Raw genomic sequence first — 24,053 nt, forward strand, 5'->3', positions numbered from 1 at the left:
AAAAAAAATGAACATTCAGTATTAGATTCGCCATGTTTTCGCTGTATATATTACAAATACTGAGCGAAGTCGGATAAAAAAACTAGTAATTAATAAACCCGAAAAAACAATTTGCACTAATTGAAAACATAATATTGTCTTACATGCATATGTATGTATGTGTAATAAAAAAAAAAAAAAACGGTGCAGATCCATAGTTACAATACTACACCAGGGCCCAGATTTTGTCTTCCGTAGCTCTACATCCAAGCAAGATATATAAAGAAAGAGTGTAATCTTATAGAGTGCATATTATCTGTAATAGACAGAGATATGTAATAACATTTCTATGGTAATAGTATGAAATATTTTTCACTGGTTCAAAAATGTAAATACAAAAATTCCTTGCGCAGTTTTTTTTTAATATCTTACCACTCATAAGTTAATATTAATATGTGGCGGCTACTATTACACACTTAAAACTGTCATAATTCATAACCAGAGATCGGAGGACAAATTTTCTTTGCCCACAAAAAATGGTTCAATATTGTCAACCTTTTTTGTTGCTCTCTTGTTTTGTAGGACAATATAAAATATAAAACAAAAGTTGAAAATATAAAATACTTAGGAATATACATAGACTCGGGACTAAATTTTAAGATGCACGCTGACTATATAATAAAAAAATGGCTAGAAAAGTTGGTATATTATGTAGATTAAGAAATATTTTAAGTAAAAAAAGTAAAAATTTTAGTGCCACTGTGCTTCATTTGTTTAGTGGCCAAGATTTAGAAAAAATACAAAAAATACAGAATAAATCTATGAGAGGTATTTTGAATGTGAGTAGATTTAAGAGTATTAGAAGTATGTTAAATGAATTAGGATGGATGAGTATTAGAATTAGTCTAAATATTAGTACATTGTCTTTTGTTTATAAGTTAGATCATAAGTTATTGCCTAAGTAATTTGATGATTATATAATAAGGAATAGAGATAAACATAGTTTTTATACTAGAAATAAGTTGTAAGTAGAGTAAGAAAAAATAAGACAGCTGGGGGTGCTTTTCACAGGGGTGTGCTCATGTATAATGCCCTCCCTGAGTGCGTCAGGTCTGCTAAGACCATGGATGCATTCTTGCGAGGTGCGAAGAGACACCTCTGTGACGGACAGTACATATAAGTTAATTATAAATTTTAATTTTAGTTTATTTTAATTTGAGTTAAGTAATTAAGATGTATTTTTTTTAATTAGCTTGATAGCTAAGATATATATAAATAAATAAATAAAATAGTGAACCATTTTTGGTTGCCAAAAGAAACTTATCCGCTTTTATCTCTGTTCATAAGTCAAAAAGAGTGGAGCAAACACAAAGTAGAAATAAAAATAAAATCATTAAAATAATCATAAAACTTAAAGTGTCACTTAAAAAATCTTGTCAATTACTGAAATTTCCGAATTTTTTTACAAGCCTATTCTATGTTTTTCTGTGTGATCATAAATAAAGATTATTTATGATACTTCAAAATGTACTGAAACTTGAGTACTTGAAACTACCATTCGACTTTTGTTTTGTTCAAATATGTATAGGGATTTTTATTTGTATAAATTACCAGTGATAAAACTTAGATTTCTAAATAATACTCATTTCCATTTGAACTTGGCGCCACGCGACAGATGCATGTCAGTTGTCAGTTGTCAGTGACAGATGCTGTCATGGGCGGTGAGGTTATTTCACGTGAAATGTGTACTGATGGTCAATCTCGTCGTAAAGATCGCAAACTGCGTCGTTTGCAACATACATTGTTGCGACAATTACAATTATCTGAAGATGCATTCACCGATGGATCACCCTCACTGGTAAAAATTAAAATAATAACCTCAATATATGTAAATCCATACATATTTCGAGAGCAAATAAAAATTTCCACATATCTAGCTCATAGTGCTTACCAATTCAAGTAGTTTCTTAACATGCATATGTAATGTTGATTACAGATTATAGCCATATGCAATGCTGGCTTTTCTACAGGATTGCGAGAAAAGGATTTGATGTTGACTTTTGGGTCTTTTGGTGCCATTGATAAAGTGTTACTATTGCCTGGAAAATCTTTTTGTTTTGTCGCATTCTTAGAAATGAATTCTGCGACCCAAGCGTATGACAATTTATATGGAACGACACAGTTGACACAACATGGACAAACATTGTATTTAGCATACTTATCATCACGTTAGTTTCTTATTACATATGTTTGTTTGTTTTTTTTATATATACATATATATATATATATATATATATATATATATATATATATATATATATATATATATATATATATATATATATATATATATATATATATATATATATATATATATATATATATATATATAAAATAATCGTTCTTTTTGTTTTTAGTTCCTTCAATTGCTGATGACGAAAATAGTGCAATCCCTGAAGGGTTGAAATTATTTGAAAATTTTATCTCTCCGGAAGAAGAAGAAATGCTCCTATCGTGTATTGATTGGAACACATCTGAATCTGAGAATAGCTTAAAAAATCGCAAAGTAAAACATTATGGCTACGAATTTTTATATGGCACTAATAATATAGATTTAAAAAATCCGCTCGAAGAGTATATTCCACCACAATGTACCTTTTTATGGGACAGGCTAAAAAGTTTCGGTTTTCCTGTTGATTGTCCTCCGGACCAACTGACTGTCAATCAATACGATCCAGGACAAGGTTACTTGATTTAAACTTCATTTTATATCAAATTAAAAAAAAGTGCAAATGACTTACTCCAAATTCTATTACAGGAATTCCTTCCCACGTTGATACGCACAGTGCTTTTTTAAATCCTCTCATTTCACTATCTCTAGGAAGCTCTATCGTTATGGAATTTAGGCGTTCAAATGAACATTACAAATTATCATTGCCACGGCAGTCGATTCTAATACTAAATGATTCTTCCAGGTAATGTTTTCAATAAACCTCAATTCTATTGCAATTTTCCAGGTTTACTAAATTCATTTAAATCCATTTTAGATACGATTGGTTTCATGGCATTGTTCCTAGAACGTACGATGTAATAGATGGTAAAATACATGAACGCCAGCAACGTACTTCATTCACTTTCAGATGGGTGCGTCCCAATGGAATATGTGATTGTGTATTTCCTACTCACTGCGACACTGCTAAGAGCAAACACACCGGTTTGATAGATCATGCTTCTCTTATTGAAAAACAGCATGTTCACCAAGTATAATTTTTTATATAGTTACGGTTAAATTAAACATTGGTTAAATTTATATCACATGAGAACTTTTTTGAACTTAGGTTTATGACGAAATAGCATCTCATTTTGACGATACGCGGATAAAAATTTGGCCATGCGTGGAAAAGTTTGTACAAATATTACCAATGGGATCATTACTTGTCGATATTGGCTGTGGTAATGGTAAAAATCTTCACATTCGCAATGACATTGAACAGGTTTATTTATATTCCAAAATTTTACCTTTAAACTGATTCTATACTAAAGTTGCACGTCTTGCATGTTGTTTGTTGGTTTATCTATATATATTTTTTTACATAGATTGGAATCGAATATAGTAAAGCTTTAGCAGAAATAGCAGCATGGAAGAAAATTTTTGAAAATAATGCTGAAGAGGCGGTCAATGATAATATAATAAGCCTAAAACAAGTTGTACAAGGAAATTGCTTATATTTACCATTACGTTCTGGTTGTGCAGATGCAGCCATTAGTATAGCTGTTTTTCATCATCTTGCTAATGAGGTTCGATTAGTAATTTCTGCCTTATGTTCACTTTTATTGTTTTTAAATTAATTTTTGCGTTTCAGGAACGAAGAAGAAGTGCAATATGTGAATTGATACGAATTCTTCGACCCGGAGGTGTAGCATTAATCTCAGTATGGGCCCGTGATCAGTCTAGGTTTGATCTAAAAACAAGTTACTTAAAACAAGATCGTAAAAACAGGAAATCAAACGTTTCATTGAATGAATTTTCTTCGCCTAACTGTGTTGAAACACTCAAGGATGAAAATGGATTGCCAATTAATGTATCTTTACCAGTTCATAAGAATCGAACTCAATTTCTTCATCAAGATTTATTAGTTCCATGGAAGTTGAAAAATAGTAAAGAATTAACCCCAGAAAATCAGGAAAAAAGTAACTTTATGAGATTTTATCATGTTTTTGAAGAAGGTGAACTGAAAAATCTTTGTGAAACTATTGAAGGTGTTTCTGTTGAGAGCTCATTTTATGAACAAGGAAACTGGTGTGTTATTATTAAAAAGCTTGTATAATATGTAATGTAAATGTATTCATTTCAAGCAATATGTACATATTCATTTGTTGTGTTTTTACACTCTTTCGTATTCATATGAGATTTTGTACAAAAAAGTTTTTGATTGTATCGTTCTCGTAGCATTCTAATAATTCTTGAAGTTCTTGGGTTTTATTTTTTGTATTATAACCTTTTAGTTTATAGCTGTCAACAAATAGGCTTACTACAATATCTGAAATGAATCAAAATTCAAATATATATGTAAATGAGTACATAAAACATAATATACTGAAGTAATAAATAAATGTATTATTATTTTACCAAACAATTGTTTTAGTTGCAATGTTTTTACTTCATCGCTGTTGTGCTTTCTACTTAACAGATTTGCATATTCCTTGCAAATATTTTCTTCTAGTTTTTCATTGATCGATTGTAATTCACTATAATTTTATTATTGTCAAATAAGGAAACTACATATAATTAGTTAATACATATTTATAACCCACAAAAATGCTTTTTATAGCAAGATTCATATGATAGAGTAATTTTTCTTTATTTTATATTGTTGCCTTTTTTATTTTAAATTAAATTAAATTTCCTCATAAAATTAAAGTTAAATACCTCAAAGCTTTTATTAATTTTTCTTCCTTAAGCTGTTGAAAACGAGATGATATCTGTGGATGAATCTTGTCGAGAATTTTCATTGTAGTGTTATTATTAACATCTACAATAAATATATACATACTTATCATCTCATGTTTAACTTACATAGATATTTTTAATATTTGTATATGCATTTAACTCACTGATCGATATTTCCAACTGAACTTTCTTTTTTGTAGCCTCTGCTGATAGAAAATCTTTTATGATTGATATAGTTGACACACTATCCGACTTAAAAATGGCCTCCCCTTTTCTAAAATTGTAGTAAATTTTTTTATCATTCGATTTTCAGCAATAAAAGCACTTTAAAATTGTACTTACTGATAGTTACAATTTAACAACGTATCAGTGATAATCGATTTATGAGTTACAGATGTTTTAGGTTGCTGTGGACGATTTGGCACTTCTGGTAACACACAACATAACCATGCATGAGCCTCCGCACGACTAAATGCTCCCAACACTGTCAGAGTGTTATACTCCCTTTGAATAAGTATATAAATACAGTAACGTTTTCATTTTCAATTAGCTTAGTTGTGCTTAGTTTAATGAAAATAGTTTTACCCATCTTCATCAAATTCTTCGATCGGAATGTGCCAAAACAGCGGAGCGACTCGATATTTAAGTAACTGACAACATTTCGGTTGTAGTAGTGGTGTAACATATATATTAATTTTTCCTGCTGAAGTGATTGCTTCTTGCCACACACCTATTCTCATTTCTAACTGTTGTGTATTTGCTTGGCAACGAAATGTCGCCAAAAGTTTATTTTCACCCTAATCAAATTTATTTAATTTAGAGTAATTCTGATTATAAAAAAACACCTACATATATCAGCAGTATTACCTTCATTTGAACTGCACGCGTTAATAAAGCTGTATTAGGTGAGGTGTCGAGTAATAATAAAGGTGCATTGCTTTGTATCAGCAAAATATCAAGAGGAGCACCGAGAGATATGCACAGCCTTCTAGCACCATCTGCTTCTACAGGTCCCCACTATAATTTTGAAAACGATCAAAAATAATTACATATTTAATTTACCTCATCTTCAATAATTTAATTAGTTTCAACCTCGTCGTTAATCTGTAAAGTGGGTATTGCTGAAAGACCTTGCGATAGAGGTTGAGTAGCAATTCGGTATTGAGATCTTTCTTTTTCTATTTTAACTTCTAATTCTTGCACGTCTTCCCTGAAATTCACAGACTTTAAATATGACAATGCTATTAACTAAAAACATTTTTTTTTTGAAAACATACTTTAATTTATTCAATTTAATAGTTGTTGTACTAGCATCCAAGGGTGTTGTCAATCCTATAATTCGTCCTGAACGTGTAGCTACCACAACCCCTTTATTCCAACCAGTAACTGATGTTACACTTTCATCGAAGTTCTACAATACATTAGTATATTTTATAATATATTAAATAACTAATAAAAAGGTTCAGCTGCTTCTATACTAACATAAGTAAATAATAATTGCGATGTTTGTTTTGCTGGATCGGTTTTGAGTGTGAATATTTGAAACGAACCATCAGAATAACCCAATAGCAGTACGGGTGCATTGAATCCGTTGGGTGTATCCCACCATCCAACAGCACTGAGACCTGATATTCGTTTGATATCCATATATGAATGTGCTTCGATGCTGCCATGTTCTCTATGATAATTGTTGAATTTATTATAATAATGGTGTAATTATTATATAAAACATAAAATTTTACCTATCCAATTTCAATGAGTAAATAGATCCATCAGTAGCCCCACAGTAAACAAAATCACTATTGACAGTAGTTGCTGGTGGAAACAATAAACTAGGACCTATTGGTAACCTGATCATAGCGAGAACCCTTCCTCTTTCTATTGCATTTACTGTTCCTCCTCGGCATGCAACCATTGCAACTATTCTGTTGGTCTGAAAATTCATGTAAATTTTAATGTTTAAAATACAAAAAACATGATGATTCATATCTTGAATTATATTTATTATAACTTACATTTTGAAGTCGTATTGCTGCAATGTCAACAATTGTATCGCCGCAGATGTAGCTTCCGATGTCTTTACAATCTCTATAATGTGTCATGCAATGTGCTCCGGCAACTAATAAATCAGACTCGAACACTTTCCTTTTTAATAGTGGGAAAAAATATAAGTATATTTAAAATTTGAAAGTATAAATTTCATACTAGAAAATTATAATCGTTTTTATTTATATTTTCAATATACAAACATACATATGATATGATTGGCACGACGTATTAAAATTCTTAGGGAACAATAACTCACATTGCAATAATTGGTTCAGATGAATTTGTTTCCAAGGATAAAAATAATTTTCCTTTTTTGGTATATCCTTTAACTTCTGTCCCCGATGAAACAAATATTTTGTCATAACAACCACCTAAAATTATTTTAGTCGTAATTAAACTGCATTTTAAGTTTTTATTTTAAATTAAAGTACCTTGTGAAACTCCAATATCTAAGGATGAAATCGGCTCTCCTGGTAGTGTTTTAAAAATAAGTTGAAGTTCATCATTTTTATGAGTGAATACTTGTAGAATGCCATCTTGATCAGCCACTGCAATCTAAAGAATATCACACATACGATTATTCAAAATTATTAGTAAAAGGATTTTATGCAATTAAATTTTATTAAAAAATCATTTCAATACTTTTGAACGGTTCTTTGGTTCCACACTTTGAAACGATTTTACAGTGTTTGGTGAAGTTAATCCGACTATTGTATAATCCACATATGCTAAATCGATTTCCATTTTTAAAGCTTTCTGAACGTTAGTTAGATTTTCTGATATATTTTCCTTAACCTTTAACTATGAAAGTTATGTATCAATCAATACTGCTATGGAAACCACTGCAATACATTGAAATGTTGTTTACTCAGATTCATCATCAACAAGGTTTTTGTTTTATTAAATTTTTTCCAATGGGTATTAAATTTCGACAATAAATTAAATATACGTATTTTGATCGTTTTGTACATTTATCACCAAATCGCCTTAAAACTAAATGGCTAAATTTTATCATTAGATTTTACTGTAATATACTATTGAAATATTTAAAACTAATTATATAATAAAAATAATGACAATTTACTAACCTTAACTATAAAAATTAATTTATATGTAGTTGAATGCTTTCAACACGATTCAAATAAATTGGTTTCTCAACATATTTGATTAATATAAGAAGAGTGGCTAGGGTGCAGGAATATAAATGAAATACCAATGTGCCCACTATAGGTTAAGACGGTAAACGGACTACTAGTCATATGTAAACCAGTCACAGGACAACCGGTCACTCTAGTCGGTCACATGTGATCACCCGTCGCACTAAAACTGGTCACACCCTAAAATGGGTCACGAGAAAACTGGTTGATCGATTTTAGGGTGTGACCAGTTTTAGTGCGACGGGTGATCACATGTGACCGATCTAGAGCGACCGGTTGTCCTGTGACCGGTTCACATTTGACTAGTAATCACCGAACCGGTTAAGACAAAAGGGCATAGATTTATGAGAAGATCCAAACTAATTTTATTAAAAGAAAACTAATTTTTCCAAGTAACCATCAGGCTTTTGGGTTCAAAAATATATCAAAATTAATATGACACACAGATAAGTAATTTATCACATTTACTATTCGTTTTTACTATGATTAAAATTCAATATAATTAAATAAAAAAAAGAAAAACGCTTAACTAAGTTGTGATTATTGTTTTTTCTAATATGTATAATGATAATAATGATTTAAAAATCACAAAGAAATAACAATTCACGGCATTATTGAGTTTTATTTAGTTCCAAACGCTTTCGGTATTTTAGCAAATTTGAATTTCGAATAATCGAATACGGCATGAAGCTGGCCGTGCAATAAGCGGTTTAAGCCTTCTTCAGGTCGGGCCGCCGTGTGCGCTGTCACCGGAATCCAGCCGCATCCAACCAACCGGGCCGCCGCCCCCCAGTAAGACCCCCCACGAGCCTCTTTCGCCCCCTTACCTTCGTCTCCCCGTATTTACGAGAGATCGCGGCTCTGCACTCCTTCACTGACCATCTGTCAACTCGGCCAGAGTGAAAGCTCGGCTTATCACATTTGAAGACTTGGAAGTGAATCCACAGCAACTTGACGATAATCCTTATTCTAACATCTCAAGTCGCCCTTGATTAAATTGTTTAAGACTATACTTATCGACATATTTACAAAACTTGATCAGTAACATAACCTAGAAAACATTTTGTACGTGATATCCAATGAGTTTATAATTTAACCTCAAAATATATGATTTACAATGTGATACGTGTTATATCCAAATATTGCTTTACAATTCCTGTTTTCAATAATTGGGTTGAGTGTTGTTTTTTTTTGCTCCAATCATGCTAGGCACGCTAATATACTCGTATCATATGGCCCCAATTATTTGTTAAGAGTATTATCTTTTTAAATTAACCTTAACTAATTTGAACTCTTCTAAACTTCAGTTAAAAGATGGCCAAATCACGAGGTGAAAAGAAAAGCAAGTCGGCGATGAGTGAAGTAGTCACTCGCGAATACACCGTCAACCTTCACAAAAGGTTACACGGTGTTGGTTTCAAGAAACGTGCTCCACGAGCCATCAAGGAAATCAGGAAGTTCGCCGAAAAACAGATGGGCACTCCTGACGTACGTGTTGATACACGTCTCAACAAATTCTTGTGGTCAAAGGGAATCAGGTCAGGATTTCACACACTTTAATATATATTCTTTGACTCTTATCTCAATACTAATGGGTGTCTGTTTTTTTTTCATTTTTAGAAACGTTCCCTTCAGGGTTCGCGTTCGATTGTCGCGTCGTCGTAATGATGATGAAGACTCAGCTAACAAATTGTTCACTCTCGTCACATACGTGCCCGTTCCTACTCTTAAAGGATTACAGACCGAAAATGTTGATGCAGGCCAAGAATAATTTTATTTTTTACAACATTAAATAATTTTAACGTATCTTGGTATTTCATTTCTGATACATTCCTGGCTTAAACATGTACACATCCTTATAAAGGACATATACACTACAGAGTGGATGTTTTTGATGAAAATACTTGTTGATCAACATTTATAGTAAACATTTTAGAAACCAGATCTATTGATTTCACCTTATTTTATCTTTGGTTATAATTCCTACAAATATTTGAAGCGAAAAACAGGTTATTTGAATTACCACTTTAAAAGCAGTAAAAAATAGTACTTGAACAATTAAATTATTACTTTGTAAGTCAATAAATAGTATAATTATTTATGCAAGCATTTATTTCACATCTTATGAACAGAATCGATTTCTAATTTTTGGTTAGAAAAAATATTTACTTACATATTATGTATATAAATATACATATATAGGTAATATGTACACGTTACACAGATCTCAAAAATTTGAATGAAATCTTTTAATAAATTCAACTATGGTACAACATTTACTTAATAATAAATTGTTTATCATACAATAAATTTTATATAATTTTTTTTTTTTTGCTGGAGTCTTACTATTACATTTTCACTAGCCTTGTAATAATATTGTAAACATTCTCTAATACATGGAAGAGAATTTAATAACTGAAATTTCGTCATACAATGCCAGTGCCATCACAAATAAATTGTGCTTCCTTAATGTAATAATATCTTTTATAAATGAAAATTGTAAATATTTTATAAAAGATAATCTAAATCCTGCCAATCCATCATATGTATAAGTGAACAGTTGATCAGTATACTGGGTCTCCTGCACCACCACACTCAGCATCAAAGATGTCTCACTGATCACGTTGAAATTGACCTTTCGTATGTTTCCGAGATGCTCAAAAGATAGTATCTCAACAAAGCGTTGTAAGTTTTTGTTAAACCTAAAAAATGACGATAGATTTATGCGGTTCTTGAAAATTTTTATTTAATTTATAATAGATTTTACCTATAAATCTGAACTTTATTGGAATTTCCGGTAGCTAAATACGAATCATTATTCCACATCTTGACAGAGAAAGTCATAGCGGCTGGTAAGTGCTGCAAAACTGCAAGTTTCCTATGATCGCTCTTTTCCCAATTCAATATTTCAATACCGCTAACTTTGTTAACAACTAAATGAAGTACTCCATTTACATTCAAAATTTCAACCTGAAATTCATAAATAATATGCAAGAATTTGTAAAATATGGCAATCCATATCATAAGTACAATTTATTACATACTTGAGTAGAGTTATATATTGAGGTTGGCCGATACATCCTGAGATAATTTTGGGATTCTACCAAGCAGTGCAAATATGCAGGACCGATGACACCGACTATGATCACGCATACTTGGTGTTCGATTTTAACAGGTACTACAGATACCGTAATATTGCTGGGCATTTCTTGCATCTTGATGAAACCTTGCTGCGGTTCGAAATTAAACACGAAACTTCTGTATTGATTGTATTCGATTAGTACAGTTTCAACAAACAGTAGAGGGTGGTTTGTCATTTCGATGACAAATAACTTGGATATACTTTCATCAAAGTAAAGCGGTGCAATGCCTGAAATTATCGTTATTATAAATATATTAATGTGCATTTTTTATTCAAATGTAATTAAATACTAACTCAAATCTGGCACAAGGCTATTTTTTTCAATACTCCATTTATACATAGATATTACTGAAAATTTATTAGGAGTTCTTATTGCAATTGCCAAATAGTTGTCTAACATAAACTGGAATGAGACTATGGCTTCTATATTGGCGCGCACGATTGTGTGTAATTGAAAATCATGCAATTTTGAAGATTTATCTGAAAGTAAATATACATTTTATACAAGTTTGTTTAGGGTTTGGTACAAACGATCGACAAGCGCCAGACAGACTGAACCACAGATTAACTGGATGGCTGCTTTAAACACAATTCTCGACTTCACGAATGATAGATTGCACATCAGATGACGAGTAACCTTTCGATGTGCACAGATGCAATTATTAAAATTGAGTTGGATCTTTCTGGCGAGTTTAATAAGGCATAATTCGGAAAACTAAAGTATCAGAAGCACAGAACGTATACAGGGTAGGTATGTCGGGACTTCGGGTAGATTTCGCTTAGTGTAAGTGCGAGCAGTGCGCACGCATAAGGTACACGTGTCGTTAATCTGTGGTTCAGTCTGTCTGGCGCTTGTCGATCGTTTGCACCGCATCGGTTTGTTTACCATATATTTATGTACATGTTGCAGTCCAAATGTACATTTCGTTCGTTCATGAACATACTCCTTTTTTAATACATGAACAAATATGAACAGTTATAGATAAGAATAAATTGACAAACGAACTAGGTTGTTCATGCACAAACTATTAGGGAGTATCGTCACTAGGCCTGTGCGGGGAGTGCAGTCGGCACCAGGTGACACAAAATTGTTCAAATTGAAAAACGCTAATTCGACATATTTCTTTTAATGTGTGTCGGTCCTCGGGTGGCTACACGCCTCATTGCAATTTCTGTATATATACAGCTTTCTGTATTTTACAGCCACCGTGAAATCCGTCCGGTGCGGCTATTGTACATATTATATAGCATCAAATATGAGCCATAATTTGGCTTTTGTTCGAATTTCTGAGAAATCAGTGTACGTACCTAAAGGTAAGAAGGTTACTTGATTCAGTCAGACGGAGACGCAATCCAGAAACAACGTGTGAACTTAGCTTCTCTTTTGGCGCTTCTCTCTCGTAAGTCAACAATGAACAAATATTAATAATTAATTAATAAAAAATATTATTTAAGTGACACCACCCCTAGCGACGGCATTGTATTAGGCATTAAGTATTTTTAGTCGTTTGTCTCATCCTCTTTGTATGTATGCTTACTCTGAGTTGCAATATTAACAGAAACAGGCATTATAACAATGTTATATTGCGGTTTCTAAACGATTTCCCATTTCAAATACTTGGCGTTTTGACTACTGAAAGTTTCATGCAACTCTTGGTGGAAGTCTATTTGAAGATTACTTTTGACTGTTAGCATTTAAACAACCAATAGTTGGTGTATGAACAAACTAGTATGTTCATGGACGATCTGAAGTGAATACTTGGACTGTAACATATGTATATATTAATAATTACTTTTTATATATCTTTCGATTTCAACCGACGAGTTTCCAATCAACGATTCAAATTTATTTATATAATAATTGTTGCTTGTATATTCAATACCAGTCACAATTTCGTCAAACTTTCTATCATTAAATAAGCCATCGATTATTACATTTTTCGAATAAATTGAGTTTAAGAGGACTTTGGGTGCGGTTATAGTCATCTCAGTGCTAGTTTTAAATATCTACAAAACAATATTGAATTAATACAGTGCACAATATCACTTTCTTAAACAAGACAATATCCAACTATACTAACTAGATTTTGATACACGTGTGTTATATTAAGATCATTTATTGTACTTTTAGCAACAATATTGCGTAAGTAAGTGTTATCATTAGCTTGAAAATATTTCTTTCCAAATATTTCTTGCAATTCTCCATTCACATATAAATAATTGGTTGACTTGTTATTCAAGGTTTCTTCAATACTATATGAAACACAAAAAAATATATATATTCATTTCGTTTACATTTAACTAGAAGACAAAAATTACTCACTTTAGGTTTTTGAAGGTGGCATATTTTAAAAATTTGCTATCTTTGAAATGCAAAAAGTTTTCTTTATTTCGCTGAGCCGAATTATCAAAAAAGAATGACATATCTGTGTTTTGTATGTATTTACTGAATACATAGTCGATTTTTACATCACTGTGATGAAAAGATTTGTATCCGTCAACAATATTAGGCTTTGCATTCACCTGCATTAAATCATTTGCTAAATTAATATAATTTATTGTGCCATATAAGATCATATCATCTGAAAAAGTTTCATTTTATTATATATGTAGTTACATCAGTATATATATGTATATATTTTTAATTTCTAGTTATTCATACCGTCGACCGTGACAGTATCAAACTTCAGGTTTTCCCATAGTTCTTGATTGCTATGGGTTTTCAAAGTATTCATATAAATACTTTCTAAATTGATACTTTGCACCAATCCTTTCACCATAGTCTGCTGGCCAACATTAATTAAATCTGCATACACTGTATCTATAGTACAAGGTCCACTTAAATTTTGTTCACCGCTTAAGCTCACAAAATTATTCAAAATCCAGTTATAGTCAATATTATTGATTGATCCCTGAAATATATACGTTTTAGTGTATGGAAAAGATTTATATACCGTACAAATGTAATATTATTTTCATACTTGCAATATAATTTCATTTTTAAATATAACATTATTAAAAAACATATTCTTCTTTGCTGTAAATTTCGTGTTTTTGAACCAAGCGTTATCGATGATTTCATTCACTGAAGAATTCCATAACATATCCACATAAGGTTCATGCATCATTACTAAATTACCTGTGAAAAAAAACTATATATATCTATTCAAAGTTCACATTGGCTAATCATAATAAAAATAATATAATAAAAAGTACAACGTCTAACCATCTATTATCAAACTTGGGGTAACATAATTTTCTTTCGGTTTCATCAACGAACAAAAATAATCCAATGAAATGTTGCGTAAGTAATTAGTCAAAATTTTAGCATCGACATAAACATCATTCATAATTTTTTTCGGGCCAACTACATGTTGAAATTTGATTTTGTTTGATGTCTTTCGCAAAATATTTTCTGGTTTTGCTATGTAGTCCATGAATCCATGCAAATACATAGATTTATTCACGACAATGTTACCCTCATATATAATTGTTCCTAATTGGTGGTCATCATTGATCCATACTGCATTTTTACTCACACTCTCTATATCAATATCATTTATTTTTCCGAATTCAATATCAATAGCATTTAAACAGGATATCCTATTGAAATTTGATCGGCCATGCAAAATTTGATCGTCTTCCGCTAACAACCAACTGTTTCCAAAATCCGCTTTGGACACTCCCGTTATAGACGTTGTAAAATAAATGCTATCTATATTGATAGGAGAGTTGAAATAAATAGGACGTTTGAAATATATTTCTTTACTCCAATTCTCCTTTGACTCAATGTCGTTAACATTCATTCCAGATATATCGGTCACATAGAAGAGATTGCCAATTGTAAGAAAATTCATATTCATATATCCTTGTATTTTCACAAATTGCTCATCGTAAAAAACTGTATCCTTAATAATTGCATTCAGATCCCAATTGCCAATTTTTCCCACGATTTTTGTGTTATTGGAGAATATATTTTTATTTATAGTGGCGATATTTTTTATAATAACTTCATTTTGTATATTATAGTTCCATGTTGAAGTTAGTATATCATCTAATGGATGTTTGCCAAAATATGCCTTGTTGCAATTTAATCTATAGAAATAAAACGCACTTGTTAGATATAATTGGCATATGAAATTGATACAATAATTGCAATGATTTTTTTTTATACCCTTTAGTTGTTATGTTTGCAAATAAAGTTTTCCCCGTAATCTCTTGATCACCAAATACTTTAAGAACACTTTCATTCAGGTGAAGTGGATTTACTTTGTTGACGGTTTTTTTAATTAAACAATTACCATTAATTTGGAGATTATTTAGATATGATTTTTTCCCAGATACGGGTATTGCATTTTCATTTTCAGTAGATATCCAAGAGACTGGATTTATACCATTAATGCTATCGCAGTTTAAGATCTTAGTCTGGTGAAGAGTTTTCGATTTTAGCAATGAAACATACTTTTTTTTTATTCTAAAAAATACTACTTACATCTAAAGGTTGAGAAAATACAAGAGGAATTTCAATATTTGTGTCAAACAATTTCAACGCTCTCAATTGCAATTGCTTCAAGGATTGATCATTATTGCTATCAATCAAATTTTCACAATTCATAATCATTTCAATAGAAACATTTCCATGTATTACATAATCACCTGAAACAAAGATTCGTGAAAATTAATTTACTATCAATTGTACAAATATGTATATAAAACGATAAATACCTTTCAACGTGAGCGATTCCTCGATCATGCTCACAGGATTTTTCCTTTCTAAAATACCTCTATTAATCTTTCCGAGTAAATTTACAGGACCCATTAATTCTACATTTTCAAACAATTTCGCAGCGGTGAGTTTTTGATTATTTGGCGAGTTCAGAAGCAAAACTTGCAAATTTCCGTCAACAATTGGAATGTTATTGAGACGTTTACCTACTTCCAAATCACTTGCATTAAGCATACTTAAATATACACCATTTTTAATATTGTAAGACCCATCATTAATTTTAATAAAATTGTTCATTAGCATATTTCTCGTCTTTTCGTGAGCTATGGAAACTGATTTCGTTTTTAGTTCAATAATATTATACTGCCCTTTTATATCCTGAGTTCCTTTTTGCTTCAGCGCACCTTCTTTTAATGAATCAAAACTTATGCCGTTAAATACGTTTTTCAATATCACATCATCGACAGTTACTTTTGATAAATAATATATTGAAGACACCGTTTTATTTTCATTGTTGATTAAATTTTTAAAATCATCCATATTCAAGTCGTTTATTTGAGGCACATCCAAAATGGCCGAATGCAATTTTGGAATTACGAAATGTCCACTTAAATGTTGATCCACATTCTTGCAAAGGACTGTTTCATCGTTTATTTTCATCTATTGTAATTTTAAAATATATATATATATATTACTAATAATCGTATAAAAAAGTAAATACTTAAAAAAATAATACTGGTTGTTCTCACATCATTAAGTTCTCCCGACAAAGAGAATCCTTTGTCCATAAAAATTGTGCCCTTCACAACAACTCCTACGGTTTCAGCCAAATTTTGAATAAACTTCTTAATAGTTTCAATCGGCTTGTTATTTAAATTGTGTACATTGAATTTGTAGTTGATTATTAATTTATTTATATCTACTTCTTTATAGTCCGAAAATCCACTTTGTATATAAATGATTTCATTTTGATAACGTACAATATCTTTTTTATTGAGATTTGACATATTTAATTGATTCAAATAACATGGTGAGACCAAACATGCTAATCTAATATTTTCTATTTGAAGAGATTTTGTTAAAACATTACCATCATTTAATAATGTGAGTGAAAGTATATCACTTAATGATTTCACCGAAGATAGTTGTGATTGAAGGGAACTTAATATATTGTTAATATTTTGGACTGCTATATGATTGAATTCAAAATCTTTTGAGTAAACCTAAAAATAATAAAATCAACATGATTTTTTATCTCACATTAGTGTCAATTTAAATTAAAAAAAAACCACTCACTGAATTGGTTTCAATGCTACTGATTTTAGCATGTCTAAGCTCAATTTTGTAATTTGTTGAATTGTTTAATTCATGATATTTATCCAGAACTTTCAATATATGATCAGTTGAGCTTGAAGATTTGAAATACTTTTCATTAGAGCAATGTAAAGTTTGTTGGACTTTGTTGCTCCAAGTGCTTATTGAAGTTTTAATATCTTCTATTGGATTAATTGTTGTAAATAAAGGCTCATACAATAGAGTAATTGATTCACCATTATTATTTGAAAACACGACTGAAATAATTCACTACAGAATTGAATAATTACTCAACGAATTGAACTAAATACGTATATGTTAATGTACACTACAAAGATACTTACCGAGTATGGGGTTTTCATAAAACATGAAACTTTTAATTTTTTTATCACCTGGAATACTATTTATCATGCTAAAATCAGACAAAGTATTAACAAACCGCCAACCATTGTACTGATATATTTGAATTTTTCCATAATTTGATATTCCAACAAGAAGGAATTTGTTTTTGTTCCCCTAAAAATAATCAACAAATTAAAAATATGAAATCATGTGAAAAATTATATAGAAAGCCTCATAGATTATTGTTTTAAAAAGGTTTTCACGCATTATTACCATAATAGGCAGCCACTTTTCTATGTCTTTCACCAATAAATTTTGAAATGGTATAAATAGTCCTCCTTCATACTTGTAAATGATGGAGTTCACATAAAATTCATTTCTCTGGCTAAAGTCATATTTGTTAACAATTATAATAAAAGTCTCAATCAATGTGCCCCATTGAAAGCTGAAATACTGGACATGTGTGGCTCCACTCGTAGGTAATTTTTGGATTGAAATATATTCCAAAACTTGTGGGTTGTACTTAAAGATTTCTGAGAAAATTTTTGTTTCACCTAAGATCAATACAAGAATATATCATATTGATGAGTAAAGTATATATAATTTTGTGAAATAAACTGACATTGTTAATATTTTTACTAGGAACCAAAAAAATGTCATATCAACATACCAAAATTATTTTTATAATTAGCAACACTGATATATGACTTGGCACCAATTTGAAAGGGTGTTATTTTTCTCACATTTGAAGTAGATAAATATTGTAGAATATCAAAATGATTTCCTTTCCAAATATACAAAGGATTTTTGAATTCATATTTAATTTCATTTTGCAATTTTTTATGATCGATGGCAACGATTAGAAAAATATTTTGCAAATCACTCCTAGAATGTTTAAGTTTATGATTCAAACTAATATCTTATAAATCCTTATATTATTCGCGAATAATATTGGTAATACAAACCACAATTCAAAATCTGAAAACAGTTCTGTTTTCAATGTTTGTATATTAGTTAATTTATTGTTATCATTCAACATATAAACTGTTAGATCTGTGAATAATTCGTAATTCAACTTTTTATATTTTCCACCAGTAACTAAGAGTGTCCCATCGGTGACTGCTACAGATCGAATAGCAGATGACTTATACACAGTTTCTTCTTGAATAATTTTCCAACTATTCGACTAAAATGAGGCAAGTAGTTTACACGTGTATTATACATATATTCTTGTATATTCCACTATTTGAACAATATTTGTAACTTACATTCGATAAAAATTGATAAATTACTAATACACATTTTTCAGTTTGATGTTCCTCTTCCAAAACTGCAGCATACCAATGATATTCATTCATATCAACACGTTTATGAGAAAATATTGTGATGTCCAATATAAAACGGGATTTCAAAATGCTAATTTCTTCAAATTTTATAAATCTATATACATCTAAAAAAATGAAATTATATAAGGTTGTTTCCGAGGGGGTTTAAATTGCATGCAAGGTGGGGGGGGGGGACCGGGAGAATCTCCAAATATTACTTACTTATTAATACTTACATATACATATTTTATAAGAAACATAAGAAAATCAATTTACACTAACTAAAAACAGTCTTAATGTACATATGTTTGTACAAAAAAATTCCTTTTCCAGTTACTTTCACTAGTATAGAATCCACATTTAGCAAATTAAAATGAATAATAGACAATGGAAGAAATTTAATCAGTCAATTCAGACTTAATAATTTAATTTATAATTGTAATGTAACTTTTCCATGTGGGGAAGGGAAATTTTTCTATTTACGGCACGTTTCCGATACAAATTGGAGAAGAGTTACAGTAAATGATCTTAATTTTATTATAAAGAAAAAAATTATTGGGAGTCTTATGTCTGCACGAAAATTCCCTTTACCAGCGGCGGTTTATCATATTGTTACGTACACCGCCGAGTAGTTGTAATCGGATTAGGCCGAGTGGCATCCCAGAGACTGTGTGACCGTTATAGTTGGTTTCAAGGATTATATCTAGACTCTTAAGTGCATGTAGGCTAAACAATGGCCGTTATTGTTCCCTTCTCAGAAGTGACCGATACCTTGGTACCGTGGGACCGAATGTCGTGGGAATACATATCCGAGTACGTGACCATAACAATAGGTAAACAAATCAGACGTCGAAGATGTCCTGAGAGGCCTGCCCCTTATAAAGCGGTACTTAGGCGATATCAAGACATTCTGGACTGAGCACGGCCAGTGTGTGTATCTCATTAATCATCAATAAATGTTGTGACACGACTTTGGCCTTTTACTTGAATCCTCCACCCTCCCCTACGCAACAATATATTGAAAATAAGCGCGCGCTTGGGGCCCCGAAATGGATCTTTGCTACCAAAATTTACAACTTTAAAATTATTATCATTGTCCACAATACGTTCGTAAGCCAAGAATAGATTAAATTATTACCTATTTTCCATAATATTTTAAAATAGTACCTATTTTATTCCAAAAACTGTTAGTGTTTCAAGTACATATAGTAAATAAATAAAAAAAAAAACGAGTTCGAATTTTCGCATGATCACAAAACTTCATCTATTGTTACTACTTACATAGATAAAGTAAAAATATGGGTTTGTAAAATCCAAATGAAAAACCATATACTGAAAAGCATGGTAAAAAACGATAAAAGCATTTTTTTTCGGAAGTGGGGGCCTCAAATTTCAAATGCGCCTGGGGCCCCCCATTTACTTGATCCGCCACTGCCCTTTACCCTGAGCAGAGTCATGTAGCCTTTTGGTATTCGTGGAACACGTTGTTTACGATCCGTAGAGTTTGTATACATATATACACACATATCTACCTTATTGGCAGTCACTAGCTAGTCCCTACATATGTATGTACATAGGCGACAAAACATTAAATAGCATCAGTTTTCTCCCCCACAAGCGATCTCGCTCGCACGCGTTAGATCAAAATGATGCTTACGCTACTATAAATTCCGCGGTCACCAGGTTACGATGCCCTTCTATAGAGAGTATATAAAGGTGCAAAGAAGGTGACATGTGAGATGGATAGGCGAATAGTAAAGAAAATGTGTGTGATAAGGTAAAAGAGTTTTGCTCAGAACAGAGATGAATGGAAGCGTGTTGGAGAAGCCTTCATCCAGCAATGAATGGTAAACGGCTGCAAATGATGATCAAAAAGGCCATTGAAAAATTTTACAGCCGTTTTACAAAAATACCACCGTCGCGATAGTATTTACATATACCTACTTACAGATCTGTCAGTGTTAAAATACTTTAAAACATATGTTAAATATGGCAATTGGATTATTAGTCACATTGCGATCGCCCTAAAGACAATTTTTGCCATGAAAATCGTGAATACGGAATATTTGGCACTCGACTTCTTGTAAGTATGATGGACTTTTCAGCTGCCAGATGTTCACTTATAGAGATTTTAGTAACGTTTGGACGAGCGCTTTGTGACCAATAAATCACCGAACGGTTAATTAAAGATTGGCGGTCCATTAGTAGACCGCGTTTGATGATTTGGCTACATCTGCCCCAATACTATGACGTTATAAATATGCGTGGCAAAATTGCATTACAAATATAAAGATATGACATTCGCGGATAGTATTGATTGTTATCAATTTCATCGAGGATTTTCCAAAATTTGCGTAGAAATTGAACTTATTGACCAACATAAAATTGCGTGTTGGTCACACATCCTGATAATGATACCGTCGAGAAATGCCAGAAATGCGATTACCAGATTCTGGTGTGACACAACGCCAACGTACAATTTGACTTTCGCTCGAACGCAAAATATTTAGCGTGGATCTGAGATGTCGTTCTGCTGTGGCGGTGGTCTGACGCGTCATGTCGCTTCAATGGGTGACTTCGCAGCTGGAAGAGCTGGAGCTGATGCTGGCCGTCTTCCCAGCACATGGAGAAATGGAGGTGGATCTCGAGTGGCAGCAACTAGCTCGATCATATTTGGACGGAAAGGCCTCTCCGCCTCCGACTCTTCAATACAGAATCCGGCCCCCCCTTGACCAGCTCCAGCTAGAATTGACGGTGCAACTGCCACTCCAATACCCAACACAACCGCCCGAGGTATTCGCAAGAGCCAACCAACTGGATAGATCCCAACAGAAGATCCTCAACGACGAGCTCGCCGAGTATGTATCGTCTATTGAAAGGGGACAGACTTGTATCTACACTGTAGTATCTTGGTTACAGGACAATGTCCACAAGTACATCAATCCGATAGAACCTGTCACTACACCAGTACCGGCCCCGCCTGATAAAACTTACTCCAGATTTTGGATCTACTCACACCACATATACAGCAAAACCAAACGCAAGGATATGCTATCATTAGCTGATGAATACAGAGTTACTGGATTCATGCTGTCTGGAAAACCGGGTATAGTTTGCGTCGAGGGTGACAAGGACGACTGTGAACATTGGTGGGCAGACGTAAAAGCTATGAACTGGAAAAAGATTGTTGTGAAAAAGGCCGAAGACTTTCCCATCGGGTCGGAGTTCGTTCGGAAGTTTTCTAATTTTGAAGAGATAACGTTTCACGGCTCCAGTCGAGGGTCGGATCATCACATGGACATGGGTGAATTTTATAAGTATCTGAACGATCATGATTGTTCATATGTGTTCGTCGATTATTTTGGAATGAGTGGTCGACCGGCTTCATAGATAGTTTAATTTAGATTCTAAAGGTTGTGCCATTTTGCATGCTCATTATTTTGCAGTTCTTATAATTGGCGACTTAATCATTGGGTTATTGGGTTATCTACATAGTACATACATACGTATTATAACTCAAAAATAGTTGTCAATACTACTTTATCATGAGAACATCCAAGTAAATTGCTAACAGAAAATTAAATTTCAAAATAAGCTAACAATTATATATTTTACCATCAGAAAACAATTAAATATAATACCAGTTACTGTCAGTTGATGTAAATTAGTTTCCTGATTGGGTGGAATTTTGACGTATTCTTTAACGTTTCTCGGTTTTCTTAAAGCGATTTCATGAAAATTCGTAATCTCCTGTGCAATATTTTCATAATTTTTACTATCATTTTCTGAAAATAAATATAAGAATTGTGATGTAAATATGACAATGTGTTACTGTGTCTATAGAATAAGGTCAGATAATTGTTTTAAGGTCATTGTATACTAGCAAAAAAACCTGTTTCTAATTCAGACCACTCTCTACACAAGTAACTTGATTATTGAAGATCACGTAAAATACAGGTTTAATTGCGTCATTGTATTATGAAATACTTTCTATTTACTTACGAGATTTTAAATCGTATCTGTGTTGAACACTATTGTAAAAATTGAGAGTCACATATTCAATATAATCTTTTGTTGTTCTGATTTCTACAAATTTCATGAATATCACAAATATTCCCAACACCAAGAAAGCCCTCATTTGTAAAAAAGCAATTATGCGCTAAAAATCACATTTAACTGTTGCATATGTTTCGTATTGTTGTATTTCATCGAGTCTATATTTCAATTAGGCCAAAATAGCTCTTTTCTATGGCAATAATTTTGTTTATTTTATTATCCTCTTTTTGTTTCAATTTTAATTGCAATCCAATGAGTTTGAAGTTTTATTTTTATAGCTCTTGACACTTTATGTATAGTATGTTCCACAAAATTTTAGTTGAATATAATAACCGTTAGATGTAATCTACAAATGTTCCAATTGATTCTCATTAATTATTAATAAAATGTCTTTATAATAAGGTGACCACTTTACATGTTCTTAGGTTATTGACAAAACTCAAGTATTTAGAAACTTTTTTTTTTCAAAAGAATTTTTCTAAATATTTGAGTTATTAAAAACGTTAATGAACATTAGAAAATTATGGATGTACATTTATCAAAATAAAACAATCGATTTCAATTTTTATAAACAGGCCCATTTCAAGGATTCTGCCAGGATAGATATGTACATATGTATATCCAAAAAACCAGTACGAATGGTCACCTTACTTTATAATAAAATGCATTAAACCTTGGAAAAATCTAATCTCGCGACATAAAATACATACAACTAATATTGTTATTGTATATCATGTATATGAATTATGAAATAAAATAGGTTTTTAATTTATTTACAATTACTATTAATTCTTCATAATTTTTTAATAATATAAGAAGTATTGTGAATTTAGTAATAATAAAAAGCATTTAGAAAATCTTTTTTGTTCTTAATCAGAGTTACTGTCATCATTAACTCGGCAATCAGTATATGATAGTAAAAAGAAATACATTATAGTCCATCCGCTGTAAAAACGCACATGCTGTCCATTACACTGCCTCTCGACCAATAGCATTTCATGCAGACAATATA

The 24,053-nt window shown here is 31.6% G+C and overlaps 5 protein-coding genes across 7 annotated transcripts; 3 read left to right on the forward strand and 2 right to left on the reverse strand.

Moving 5' to 3' along the window:
* The first annotated feature begins 1,338 nt into the window (after positions 1-1,338).
* LOC143923105 (tRNA (carboxymethyluridine(34)-5-O)-methyltransferase alkbh8) lies at positions 1,339-5,012 on the forward strand. Its single transcript, XM_077446615.1, has 8 exons — positions 1,339-1,837; positions 1,976-2,207; positions 2,397-2,723; positions 2,798-2,954; positions 3,027-3,240; positions 3,318-3,473; positions 3,577-3,777; positions 3,843-5,012. The coding sequence occupies exons 1-8, from the start codon at positions 1,655-1,657 to the stop codon at positions 4,305-4,307; spliced, it is 1,935 nt and encodes a 644-aa protein (XP_077302741.1). The 5' UTR covers positions 1,339-1,654; the 3' UTR covers positions 4,308-5,012.
* LOC143923104 (BBSome complex member BBS7-like) lies at positions 4,305-8,270 on the reverse strand. Of its 2 annotated transcripts, XM_077446613.1 has the most exons (16): positions 8,068-8,269; positions 7,622-7,821; positions 7,411-7,534; positions 7,236-7,350; positions 6,946-7,075; positions 6,673-6,863; positions 6,413-6,608; positions 6,208-6,341; positions 6,023-6,140; positions 5,798-5,947; positions 5,516-5,727; positions 5,273-5,434; positions 5,095-5,204; positions 4,910-5,012; positions 4,610-4,728; positions 4,305-4,520 (listed from the first exon to the last, which is right to left on the reverse strand). In XM_077446613.1, the coding sequence occupies exons 2-16, from the start codon at positions 7,721-7,723 to the stop codon at positions 4,381-4,383; spliced, it is 2,106 nt and encodes a 701-aa protein (XP_077302739.1). In that variant the 5' UTR covers positions 7,724-7,821; positions 8,068-8,269; the 3' UTR covers positions 4,305-4,380. The 2 variants fall into 2 exon arrangements, with proteins under 2 accessions (XP_077302739.1, XP_077302740.1); XM_077446614.1 differs by lacking the exon at positions 7,622-7,821 and having other exon boundaries at positions 8,068-8,270.
* A 533-nt stretch (positions 8,271-8,803) lies between these two features.
* RpL31 (ribosomal protein L31) lies at positions 8,804-10,477 on the forward strand. Its single transcript, XM_077446616.1, has 3 exons — positions 8,804-8,928; positions 9,444-9,674; positions 9,757-10,477. The coding sequence occupies exons 2-3, from the start codon at positions 9,451-9,453 to the stop codon at positions 9,905-9,907; spliced, it is 375 nt and encodes a 124-aa protein (XP_077302742.1). The 5' UTR covers positions 8,804-8,928; positions 9,444-9,450; the 3' UTR covers positions 9,908-10,477.
* Positions 10,470-23,888, reverse strand: clos (closca). The gene is made up of 22 exons (XM_077427022.1): positions 22,988-23,888; positions 22,627-22,770; positions 18,929-19,110; positions 18,626-18,846; positions 18,331-18,545; positions 17,934-18,214; positions 17,663-17,834; positions 17,301-17,575; positions 16,754-17,227; positions 16,004-16,664; positions 15,771-15,934; positions 15,580-15,703; positions 14,505-15,146; positions 14,260-14,417; positions 13,941-14,190; positions 13,602-13,860; positions 13,360-13,531; positions 13,072-13,285; positions 11,573-11,758; positions 11,181-11,506; positions 10,904-11,106; positions 10,470-10,838 (listed from the first exon to the last, which is right to left on the reverse strand). The coding sequence occupies exons 1-22, from the start codon at positions 23,121-23,123 to the stop codon at positions 10,526-10,528; spliced, it is 5,772 nt and encodes a 1,923-aa protein (XP_077283148.1). The 5' UTR covers positions 23,124-23,888; the 3' UTR covers positions 10,470-10,525.
* LOC143923107 (RWD domain-containing protein 2B) lies at positions 21,492-22,994 on the forward strand. 2 transcript variants are annotated; one of them, XM_077446618.1, is made up of 2 exons: positions 21,540-21,778; positions 21,905-22,994. In XM_077446618.1, the coding sequence occupies exons 1-2, from the start codon at positions 21,542-21,544 to the stop codon at positions 22,373-22,375; spliced, it is 708 nt and encodes a 235-aa protein (XP_077302744.1). In that variant the 5' UTR covers positions 21,540-21,541; the 3' UTR covers positions 22,376-22,994. The 2 variants fall into 2 exon arrangements, with proteins under 2 accessions (XP_077302743.1, XP_077302744.1); XM_077446617.1 differs by having other exon boundaries at positions 21,492-22,994.
* Positions 23,889-24,053: the final 165 nt, after the last annotated feature.

Source organism: Arctopsyche grandis, chromosome 3 (assembly GCF_051622035.1).
Source record: "Arctopsyche grandis isolate Sample6627 chromosome 3, ASM5162203v2, whole genome shotgun sequence".
NCBI lineage: Eukaryota > Metazoa > Arthropoda > Insecta > Trichoptera > Hydropsychidae > Arctopsyche > Arctopsyche grandis.